This window comes from Panthera uncia, assembly GCF_023721935.1.
Source record: "Panthera uncia isolate 11264 chromosome B2 unlocalized genomic scaffold, Puncia_PCG_1.0 HiC_scaffold_24, whole genome shotgun sequence".
Classification (NCBI taxonomy): Eukaryota; Metazoa; Chordata; class Mammalia; order Carnivora; family Felidae; genus Panthera; species Panthera uncia.
Genome location: NW_026057580.1, coordinates 68762562 through 68774912, shown reverse-complemented (window position 1 = coordinate 68774912; position 12351 = coordinate 68762562). Strand labels below are relative to the sequence as shown.

The following is a 12351-nucleotide window of genomic DNA, read 5'->3' as shown; positions in this document are numbered from 1 at the left end:
GCGGTGAGTGTCCCACAGGAGGGAGGGAGGGCGCGGGCGCGACGGCGGGCCCCGGGACCACGGCGGCGGGGAGAAGCCGGAGGCTGCGCGGGCGGGGAGGGGGGAAGCGAGCCCGGCCCCGCGAGCCGCCCGCTGGCGCGCGGGGGACTGCCGGCGGGGCTGGCCCCCTGGGGCGCGGCGGGCCGGGGCGGAGCCGGGCGGGGCGGGGCGCGGTGCCTGCCGTCCCGGGCGCTCGGCGCGCTCGGAGTGTCCAGCTGGGGAGCGCAGCGCACGGCGGCACCATGAAGCCCCACAATTTGGAGTTGATTTTTGACCACGTGGGGCACTTCGGCAGGTAGGGAGTTGGGGGTGGGCAGGGGGGAGGGCGGCGGAGGGGAGAGGGAGCCACGTGGAGGGGGCGCCGGTGGGGTCTGTTTCTTTCCGTTGCAGTGGGGGGGTTCTCGCGCGGCGCTCCCAATACGGAAACCTCTCCCGCTCTTTTCATGGGGTAGTCGGGAGACCCGCGTCCGGACTCCGGGCCCAGGGCTGGGCTTGTCTTCTCGGACTCCGGCGCCGGGGTCTCCCCGACAGCGAGCAGCGGGGCGCTGGGACTGGCCTCCGGAGTGGTGGCTGCTGCGAGCAGGTGGGACCCGGGGCGCGCCCTCTGCGGGAGCCCAAGTCCGAGGTCGGGCCGGAGCGGCCGGCTCACACGAGTGGAGGAGTGCCTGCTCCTGGCGGCCCGTTTCTCCAGTCCGCCAAACCGGCTCCTCTTTCACTTCCCCGGACGACTGCTGACCAGCTCTGCCCCGTAGGGTCTCCCTCTGTGCCTGGCAGGCAGGTATTGCCCCAGGAAAACCCGTTAGTCAGATTTTGTTGCCATTTATAGAAGCCTAAAGATGTGCCAGGTACATTGTGTCGGCTTGTTACACACAGAGTTTCATTTGATGCCTTTGCAAAGGAGGTGTTTGCATCCTTATTTTAATGATTGGGAAACTGAGGCTGGTAGGGCCAGGGTCCCACAGGCGCCACACGCTGGGGCCCAGATTTAGCCACGTTGCACCCCCCTTTCATTCGTCAAATTAATTAAGACATTAAAATATTGCATTCATGCATTCATTCATTCATTCATAGAGAAACGCTCCTCTCTGACCTAGAGGCTTTTGGGAGGAGAGGCTGCTGGGTGAGGGGCTATACAGTAAGTATGCCGATCAGAGGTTTGGAGCTAAGTCCTAGCCTGCTTCTTACCTCTAATATTCTGGTAATATTGTGCCTCAGTTTCCTATCCACAAAACAGGAATCACAATAATTCCTGCCTTACCTCCCAGGCTTGTAGTGAGGAGATGGTGTGGTGCTGTTTTCCAAGTCGGAAAGTTGCATAAATGTTGGTTATGATCCTGCGTGGCGGGAGGGAGAAGGTGGTTGAGCAGTCCTAGGAGGGGCAGGAGGTCCCAGCTCTCTCCTGCTTCCTCCTAATACCTGTGTTTCTTGAACACTGATCTGTGCCTGGCTCTGTCAGAAGCTTTTGGTACGGGCTACCTTCTTTCGTCTTCTCTACAGCTCCGTGAGATTGGTAGTATCACTCTCATTTTACACCTGAGAAAACTGGGGCTTGTGCGTACGTCACAGATCTGGTAATGGCAGGGCAGAATTGGATGTCGTTGGAAGTCATCAGTGCCCATAGCCCACGCTCTCAACCATGATGCTCTCCTGAGCACGGTTAGGTACCATCCCCAGGACTCCATCGGGCTCTTTATATATTACCTTGTTTTATCCTTGAAGCAGAATAGCATGGGGAGTACAAGATCCGCTCTGGGGGTTGGATGTCTGAGTTCCAGTCCTGGCTCTACCACATACTGTGTGGTCTTCAACATTTCACTTACTACTTCCTCATCTGTGAAATGAGGGTAATTGTTACCCTCCAAATGCTTATTGTAAGGACTCCACATGCAGCCTCTCATTACATCCTTACAGTAACCCTATGAGGTAGGAGGTGCTAATACCATTCTTTCCCATTGTATTTTAGAGATTAACAAGGTCATTGTATCAGTTGGTGTTTGGCTAACAGAGATCCCTCAGTTGGAAGTTTGTCCCTCTCCAGTAACTATTCAGGGTAGGTTCTTCCCACGAGGTCATCCAGGGACCCAAGTGGGTGAGGCAGCCCTGTCATCCACAGCATGGGGCTCTCTCTCTCTGTGCTTGGGACATCTGGTCCCATTGTCCTCACCTGCAGCGGTCAAACGGTCAAACGTAGCTCTCCATGGTGGGAAAAGGAGAGAGTGGATTTGGGGAGACAACTCTTAGCTGGCTACAATGATGTGTGCAAAAGTCTTAACATTCAGTAAGTTCTCAATAAATCGTGGTTATTATTGTTACCCGAGTCCCCATCCTGGTAGGAAGGGTTGGCTTGTGAAAGCAGCATGTAGCGAGGCAAGGGTAACAAGCATGCTTACAAAAGGTGAAAACAGTGTGACCATGGCATGGGATCCCCAATTTTCTCTGATATTTGCTGTAATTGTGCTTTTTTATTGTTTATAAATAGAAAGGGAGGTTATCGTGTTTCGTTATTTAGCCTTCTTTTAGGGAAACCTAGTGAAAGTGTTAAGTAGGGAACCTTAATTATCTTTCATTTAGCATTAATCATTTCTAAGGGGAGGAAGCACTATCCTAGTCACCTTTAAGAGAGGGAAGCAGGACACCTAAGAATTAAAAAGCGGTTCCTGGTCTTGTCCTGAAGCCATAACTTCAGGACATAAGTTTATGTCCTGAAGTTCCATAAACTTCATGGATTAACGCCCATGTGAGAGGGAAATGAGGAAGCATACTCAGGTATCTGTGCTGGGATAATCTCAGAACTGGTTCCCTGAGTTGTCTTGGCTTAAGGGGAAAAATAACTTAAAATACTAGAGTTGGAATGTGGAGCCTGTAGCTGATTTACACCTATGGACATAGGTAGTTTTGTTTTTTCAATATATGAACCTGCTTTGGCTCATCTTCTCTGACTTCACCTTATGAACATCGTAATAGCCAGCACTTCTGTGCACTAACAGTGTGCCATAGTGCTTTACATTAACTCTTTTCATTCCCTCAACATCCCACTTTTCAGATAAGGAAACTGAGGCACAGAAAGTTTAAGGATCTTGCCCATGGTCCCAGGTGGTAACAGACACAAGATTCAAACCTTAGTAATCTGGCTCTGGAGGCCATGCTCTTGACCACAGAGGGGTACCACCAGTTACGTTTCTTTATACAGAATGATATAAATCTAGGACTGAAGGTAATTTTCTTCACCTGTCACCCAGATTGCATGGGTCCATTTCTGGTCATCTTTGCTTTTCCTTGCCTCTGGGGTTTCTGCCTACTGTGTCTGTATGATTCTTTTTTTCCATTAGTGTGCCTCTTTAGCTGTGAACAGAGTGCTGTGTTATATCTATAAGTGTTATCCCAGAGGGTCCTCAGGTTGGGCAGATTGATAACACCTGTTGGATCGTAATCTTTGTAAGGGAGAGAGTGGTATGTCAGAATGCTAGATGCCTCGGGAAGTAGGGTCTCGTTTTTTCCAGAAGTTATCCTTGCAACGAGGCAAGGGAAATTTGAGTTGCAAGGATACTCAGGACCTTTCCAGCATGTAGAAAGCATATTTCTGTGAACCAACATGGGTTGTTTGGAAACTGCGAAGAGGCGTATTATTCCTAGAGTATAAAGTATGAGGGCGACAGAAGGGAGGTAAGTTCACAATCATCTCTAAGAATATTTTTCTGTGGCATGCTGAGGAGTTCAGGTATTAGGAAGGTCACTTTGCAGAATGGAAGGTGCATTGGAGGGGCAGGAGTTTGGGCAGAGCCCAGAGAAGACCTAGGTAAGAGCCCAGGCGGGAGATAAGGAGGGGGAGTGTGAGCAGGGAGGACTGGACAGTTTTGACAGGAGGGATTGATGGGGCCTTCTGGTTATAAAGGACAAGTGGGCAAGATACCCCCATTCCATGCATCCTATTTCTGGTTTGTGTAGATGATGGTGTCCTAAACTCAGAAACAGTTACACTCCAGGTGGGGCAGGCTTGGGGCTTGCATCAGTTTGAGAGTCTTGTGGGAATTCCAGGTTGAGGCATTTAACAGGCATTTGGATAAATGATGTATTGCTCAGGCAAGATGCCTCCTTGTCAGTATGGGTTGGGTGGCCATTCAGGGCTGAAGGCACAATGTAGGCAGACTGGGTATGACTTGGTACCCATTCCAGTCAAGCCTCAGCAGGGCATTGCCGAGTACTTTTCCTGCTCTCTGGGCCTTGCAGATATAAAACGTTTAAATTGATATATTACATGTATACAGAAAAGTATGCACCATACTCTACAACCTGATGAATCATCATAAAGTGAACACCACCAGACCACCCCTTCTCATGCCCTCTCTCAAGCAATATCCTCTCCCCTCCCCCAGCCACCACTGTCCTCATAGCTATGGTCACGGGTTAGTTTTGTCTGATTCTAAACTTAAATAAATGGAGTAGAAAATCATAGACTTTTGGTTGGGCTTCTTTTGTTCAACATCATATATGGGGGGGGGGGTCACCCACATTGAGCGCTATGGTAGTTTGTTGATTTTCACCAGCATACAGGATGTCATGACACGAATATTGCACAGTTTATTCACTCACTGTTAACAGACATTTATATTGTCTCCAGGTTGGGTTTATCACACATAGTTCCTCTTGTCTATGTATTTTAAGGTCCTTGTGTATGCATTTCGTTGGGTACGTACCTGGGAGAGGAATCCCTCTGGCCGAGTGTGCATGTGGTCAGCTGCCAGACAGATGTGCGAAGTGACTGTGGCAAATTACACCCTCACAAGCTGTTTAGGAGAGTCCCAGTGGCTCCACAACAGCTGTTAAATATTTTCAACGTCAAATCTTGTATCAACAGATAATTCAACCGAAGATTTTGATTTCCCGGGGTGGTGTTTCTCATCCATGTCAGAGTCTCTTAGGAAGCGTTTTAAGCTTGTATAGAGTTCTGGATCCTACCTCAGACCTCCTGAACCACAATCACTAGGGGTGGGATAGAGAAGACAAATCCTAGTCTCAGAGGTTGCTGTGGTGGATGCTCTGTTGGTGTGTGTGTGTGTGTGTGTGTGAGTAGTTCTAGTGTTGACTGTGGGATTCAGGCTGGTTGGGGAAGGAATTGAAGCCAGGAAGGTGGCAATAAACTAAAGAAGCTGGTGGGATCCAAAGACTGGGCACCTGGATGGTGCTGGGGATGGGGTCAATGGGAAGGACTCGGGGATATGGGGGAGAGTGGGAGGTTACGGTCAGCAGAAAGTGAACTTTTCAACGGTGGAGCCATTCCAGGGGAAGAAACTACTTAGGTACCAACCCAGATGCTAACGTGCGTGATCCAACATACAGTGTTAGTAGAATAGGCACAGTAACCCACCCAGACAGTGCCGAATAAGGTGTCCTGTATAGCACAAGCAGCAGGTGTAACCTGGATGAGGGAAATGGGGAGCCTCTGCTGTGTAAGAACAGGCACAGCCGAATCTAGAATCTGCCTGACAGAAGCAGAACCACTCAGATGGAATTGTCTAACAGGATCCTTCTATCCTGTTATCCATCATCCTTGCAGGCTGGAAAGGGCTTCCTGAGAAATTGCGGGGGAAGGAAGAAACACTTCCTGAATTCACAAGCCTGTTCCCTGGGGCAGGTGACCCACCAACCACGCCAGGTGCTCACAAGTAGCATAGTGTGTGCAGGCCAAGGGCAGAGCCTGACCCTGTGGCTCTCCAGTGATATCTAGTAGCCCATGCATGGGGGCTAGTGACCTGCAGGGGTGAGGGTTCAGGCACCACCATTTCAAGCTGTGATCTTAGCTTCTCGGGGTCTATTGAGTCACAGCAACTCAGGCTTGTCTTCCCAGCCTGCTGTTCCTACCCGGCCCCTCTGTATGGAATAGACCGAGGCAGATTTCTGATAGTTTTTCTTCGGGCAGGGGCACCTTTTCTAGAAAAACAGAGCTGGCTCCTTTTAGCTGCAAGGACTCAGGCTTTAGTGCTCTAGGCTCTTTTCTTGGCTGCCCATCCCATACTCTGAGAATAGTATTTGTGTGTTCTCCCTCCCTTTCTGTTGCTAGAAAAAAGCCACTTGTTGCTTGCTTGCCTTTTGCTTTGTGTTTTTCTTTTCTGAACTAGCTGCTGGGGCCAGTGCCAAATACAGAGTTCAGCCTTGAAACCGTGGCCAGCTCCAGCGTGTGGTGTCTTGATGGCCACAATATGTTACATTGATTCCATTTTACTTCTTTATCGACGTGGGTTTCTATGAGAAGTGAGGAACTGTGGCCACGTGCCAGCTTGGCAGTCATCCCCGAGGACTTGGGGACGTTGCCAGCTTGACAGCTTCACGGCACCACTTCTATGACTTTGCTTAGCGTTGCCACCTTGTGATAGTCTCCCAAGTGGGGTGTGTTCACCCCTCTGGTGGGCAAAGATGATTCTTTGGAGCACCATGAAAACACCTACTTTATACACGAATGTATACGTGTAAGTAAATATATATGACTTTATATTTCCATATGCATCATATGTATGTCACTGTAATCTGGGAATACGTGTATCCAGATATGCTCATTTTATACATCTGTGCCCACACACACATTCATTTTTTTTGCTGGTGGAGAACCCAGTAAAAATTTTTTATACACTGGCCTCTTTTTTTTTTTTTTTTTTAAGTTTATTTGTTTATTTAGAGAGAGCGTGTGCAGGGGAACGGCAGAGAGAAAGGAAGAGAGAGAATCCCTTGCAGGCTCTGTGCTGTCATCATGGAGCCTGACGCGGGGCTCAAACCCATGAACCATGAGATCATGGCCTGAACTGAAATCAAGAGTCAGATGCTTAACTGACTGAGCCGCCCGGGCGCCCCCATACACTGGCCTCGTGAACACCTCTCCTTACCAGAGGTACTGAGTATGCATTAACCTCAGCACTGTCCCTTTTACCCGGAGGGATTCTATGACATTCTGTATACATTGCACAGCACACCATTCTGGGCACCACGGGATAGACTAACGTGATTGAAGTACCGTTCCTACCTTTATGGGACTGTCGTTCAGCCTTTTGTGGGATTTTTTTGGTGGCTGTTGATTTGGTAGAGGACTAGAAAGCATTCACCTGACGTTCGTTAAAAAGTACACGTATTGGGGCGCCTGGGTGGCTCAGTCGGTTAAGTGGCCGACTTCGGCTCAGGTCATGATCTCGCGGTCCGTGAGTTCGAGCCCCGCGTCGGGCTCTGTGCTGACAGCTCAGAGCCTGGAGCCTGTTTCAGATTCTGTGTCTCCCTCTCTCTGACCCTCCCTGTTCATGCTCTGTCTCTCTCTGTCTCAAAAATAAATAAACGTTAAAAAAAAAATTAAAAAAAGTACACGTATATAACAGAAGGTACTTCAGCTGTATACGGTGGTCAGAGAAGGGAAAGAAAGAAATGGGGGAGGAGATGAGCAAATGAGAGGTGGCGGAGCAGGGGAAGCAAATAGAAACGGTGGACCTGAGAGAAGCAGCAGTGGGGGATAAGGAGGGGCCGGATGGAGGCGGTTAGCATGGAGGGAGCAGAGCCGTGGAGAGGAGGTGCTGCGGCAGGAACAGGTGAGGCCAGCAGTTGTCATGGTGTGAGACCTGCACATCTCTGGGTCTGCAAGATCCCAGCTGCTGTCATAGTAACACAGAGACATTAGTTGACTCGTTTAGTCTCACTCTCTCATGAAGGCACAGTGGAGTTTTCCAGAGGCTAGCCGACATGTGAGAATGCATCAGATGGAATGCAGACACTGGTATGAAAAACTAGCTGTCTTCCGTTAATCTAAATTAAAAATTTTTTAATGTTAATTTATTTGAGAGAGAGGGAGAGAGAGAGAGGAAGAGAGAGAGAGAGACACAGAATCCGAAGCAAGTTCCAGGCTCTGAGCTGTCAGAACAGAGCCCAACATGGGGCTCGAACTCACAAACTGTGAGATCATGACCCGAGCCAAGTCAGACGCTTGCTTAATGGACTGAGCCACCCAGGCACCCCATTAATCTAAATCTTAAATGTAAAACAACACCATGCTGCTCACTAGTTTTGTTTCATTTTGTTTTGAAAACTATGGCTATGTGTTCTTTAACGGCTTATTCCTGTTATGTTTAAGTGGATGAATAAATGTTAAAAATTTTCTCCTTTTTAATTTCTAATACATACTGACGACTCACATAAAGAAAAGACCCTTGGGACCCTCAACACTTTTAAGGACACAAAGCCTCCTGAGAACAAAACATTTGAGAACAAGTGAGCTACAGGAGGGTCAGAAATGCCTTCCAGATAGAAGGCACACCAGGACCAGGGCGGTGGGCAGCTCCGAAAAGCAGGCAGGGAGATAAAGATTGTATGTATCAACAGTGCAGTTTGGCTCAGTGTGATCTGACAGGACCTATTTTCTACTTCCTGTTATAACGGTTTTACAGTAATGTTCCTCGTTGTCCGAACTGATCATTTTAAAATTGAATATTGAAACCACCTGCCCAAAGGGGGCTGTTCTATCTTGATTCCAGGGGTCTGAAATTAATGGGGAAATCCACATTTTATACATTTTACCCTGCCGTCCTATGGGCACAGTTGTCCTTGTGAGACGATTTTTACTTCGGAGAATATGTCACTGCTTGTTGGTTTGAGTCTGTAAATTTGGAGACTTTACATTTACTTTTAAATTTTGAATAAATAATTTTTGGATCATTTTAGATTTACAGAAGAGTTGCAAAGATAGTTCCTGTATGTCCCTCACCCAGTTTTCCCCATTGTTAACGTCTTACATCACCACGGCATATTTGGCAAAGTAGGAAGCTGACATTAGTATATTACTATCAACTAAACTCCAGGCTTTCACCAGTTTTCCCACTCACATTCTCTTCCTGTTGCAGGATCTAATCCAGGGTATGACACTGCATTTAGTTGATAAGTTATTCCAGTCTCCTCTGGTCTGTGGTAGTTTCTCAGTCTCTCCTTGTTTTGTTTTTAATGACCTTGGTGGTCTTTAGGCATATTGGCCTGGAAACCTGTAGAATGTCCTACAATCTGGGATTTTTTACTGTTTTTCTCCTGGATAGACTGGGATTATGGCTTTTGGGAGATGTCGCCGAGGTGTGAAGTGCTTGATGATCACATCATATGATCATTGGGAGTATTAACCTTCAACATTTGGTTAAGATAGGATTTACCTGATTTCTCCCACTGTAAAGTTACTATTCTTTCCTTTTTCCTTCTTTGTTTTTTTTGTTTTGAGAGAGAGAGTGTGTGTGCATGAGAGGAGGAGAGGGGAAGGAGAGAGAGAGAGAGAGAGAGAGAGAGAGAGAGAATCCTAAGCAGGCTCCACACTCAGCTCAGAGCTCCACACAGGGCTCAATCCTATGACCCCAGGATCATGACCTGAGCTGAAATCGAGAGTCCCATGCTCAACTGACTGAGCCATCAAGACACTCCCCCTTTTTTTCCTATCATATTCTTTGGAAAGGAGTCACTGTGTCTTAGACTGCCCTTCAGGAGTAAAGGGTAGGAATGAAACTCCATCTCCCATAGAGGGGGAATATCTGCAGATAGTACTTGGAATTCTACTAGAAGAAAGATTAGTTTCATCTCTCGTTTGTACTTGTTTGTTCAACCATTTATTTATACCAAGTGGTATATTTATCAGGATTCTCCAGAAAAACACAATTGATAGGATATATAAATAGAGACACACAGATGTAGATAAGAGGAGATCTATTACAGGAATTGGCTCACACAATTATAGAAGTGAGAAGTCCCACAGTGTGCTGTGTGCAAGCCAGAGACCTGGGAAAACCAATGGTGCAATTCAGTCCCAGTCCCAAGGTCTGAGAACCACAGGGTTGATGGTGTAAGCCCCAGGCAGAGTCTGAACCAGGAGCACGGGGGCACGAGATGTCTGAGGGCATGATAACATGGAGGTCTCAGTCCACGCAAAGAAAGTGAATTAGTACTTCCTTGGCTTTTTTGTTCTCTTCAGGTTCTCAACAGGTTGGATGATGCCCACCCACATTGGTGAAGATGATGTTTACTCAGTTTACAGGTTCAAATGCCAGTCTCGTCTGGAGATCCCTCACAGACGCACGCAGATATAATGTTTTACCAACTGTCTGGGCATCCCCTTGGTCCAGTCAAGTTGATTCATAAAATTAACCATCATAGGTTCACCCCTTGTCAACTTGCAACCCATATGGATCTCTTTACACCAAACTTGATCTCTAAATAAAGACAATAACAAGGTCCTAATTCCACCCAACATGATACAACTATCCAACATACAACTAAATACACTAATCCCTTTCCCAGAAGGGGACATAAAGTCCTTGGATGATGCTTACTCTTTTTTTGATATCCCGTAACTTAAATATTATGGTGTAAAACTATTTAAATACTTATATGTCAATACATCTTATGTTATATGAGGAGACAATAAGGAAGAAAACAAAGATATTTGCTTAATATGTGTCTATATATACACAAGCATTCATAACAAAATAAAGAAGAAATACTCGCAGTGCCTGGTGGCTCAGTTGGTTAAGTGTCAGACTCTTGATATCAGCTTGGGTCATGATCTTGCGGTCATGGGTTTGAGCCCCACACTGGGCTCTGTGCTGATAGTGCAGAGCCTGCTTGAGATTCTCTTTCTCCCTCTCTGTCCTCCCCTCCCCCACTGACACACACACTGTCTCTCTCTCAAAAAATAAACTTTTTTTTTTTAGAGAAGAAATACTCATGATAATTACAGCCCTTGTTTCTATAACTGGTCATGTGGTTGTAGGTGGTATTTAGTATAACTACCTTCTTTTCAGGACCCATTCTCTATTCCCTTTGCCTTAAGCAAGAACCTCAGTTGCCTGTGGACCTTTACCTGATAAAGTGACCCACCCTTTAATCCTTGAAGAGTCTGGGCCATTAATATTCCTGCCTGGATTGGGTTGTTGTAATTTCCCATTGACCTAATTCACAGGGCATGGTAATGCTAAGGAGATACCCTAAGGAATCTCCTGTATTGCAGACATACTCTTTCTTACCTCCATCGTGGAGTCAATTTCCCCTTGATATTCAGGATCCTTCACCCCAGCCAACACTGTAACTCCCTGCTTTGCCTTTTGATTCAGACGCCTGAGGAACCCAAAGTGGTCAGGCAACAGTCTTTATTTCCAGGTCAGTGGAATCGCTGTTGTGTCCCCTGGTGGCAGTATTCTTCCCTCTGGAACTAAGATCTTGAGGCTAGCAGAGCGTAAGATTATGGGAACAGGAAGCGAAAATTTTGTTAGGGGATCGCTAGGTGTAAAAGTGAGTGCTACAGCCCTCATTTCCACGCCTCGATTCCTGGGCCGTGAGTGCTGACTATTTGAGAAATAGCACCATATATTGGACACTGATTTGGGGCATATGCAAAGAGGCCAATTAGGCATTGTCATTCAGCTGCTCACAGGATGAGGTTCTGTGTTTGATTTTCGGGCCTGTGGCTACAGGAGATAAGGATCTCTTTCAAGACACACCTTAGAAATTCTTAGGTTGTTTAGGCATTGCTTGAGCTGGGGATTCAAATTCGTTGAGCTCATCTGTTTTCTTTCGTTAATTTATCCAACGACAATAGGAGCAACCAACCAATGCCATTACATTTCTTTAGTTTTCAAAAAATGGTTGAAATTTTCAAATACAGAGTCACTTAGCCCCTTGCTTCTTCTAAGTGGTTGATTATGAGCGTCCAACACAGATATTTTGTGTATTTCTCTAAACAGTGCACACCACGGATTATCAGTGTTCTCTACTGCTGGAAATAGCCATTAGTGCTTTTCAATCTAATCAGATTAGACAACCAATTCCAGAAACCCCAGTACCAATTCAGAAAGCTCATTCTTAAAATTCTGTTCCTTTAGAACTACTTTCAGTACCAAAACCTGTAGTCATCAAGATCTCCTAGAAAAACAGAACAAATAGGACATATATAGAGATGCAGATAAGAGATTTATTGTACGAATTTGTTCACACAGTTATGGAGACAGTCAAGTCCCACAATGTGCTGTCTGTTGGCTGGAGATCCAGGAAAGCTGGTGGCGTATTTGTGAGGTCTAAGTCTGAAGGCCTGAAAATTGGGGGGCTGATGATGTAAGTCCTGGTTCAGATGCTGGCAGGCTGGGTTCGAGGACCCAGAAGGGGTCCCACAGGATCAGCCAGGAAGGTCCTTGTCTGTGCACAGGATAGAAATCAAACTCGAGCCAGCAGGAGGTGAAAGCAGAGTTTATTCAAAGTATAGAGAGACTGCCAGTACAGACAGAGCTTCTGGAAGACTCAGAAAGGAAAGGAGGAAGTCTT

General features: G+C 46.9%; 1 protein-coding gene across 1 annotated transcript in view; it reads left to right on the top strand.

Moving 5' to 3' along the window:
- The first annotated feature begins 204 nt into the window (after positions 1 to 204).
- Positions 205 to 12351, top strand: part of SLC22A16 (solute carrier family 22 member 16) — a 41333-nt gene continuing 29186 nt past the window's right edge. Inside the window, exon 1 of the mRNA XM_049654164.1 lies at positions 205 to 334. Within this exon, the coding sequence (XP_049510121.1) occupies positions 282 to 334 (53 nt within the window). The 5' untranslated portion in view covers positions 205 to 281. The remainder of the gene's footprint in view (positions 335 to 12351) is intronic.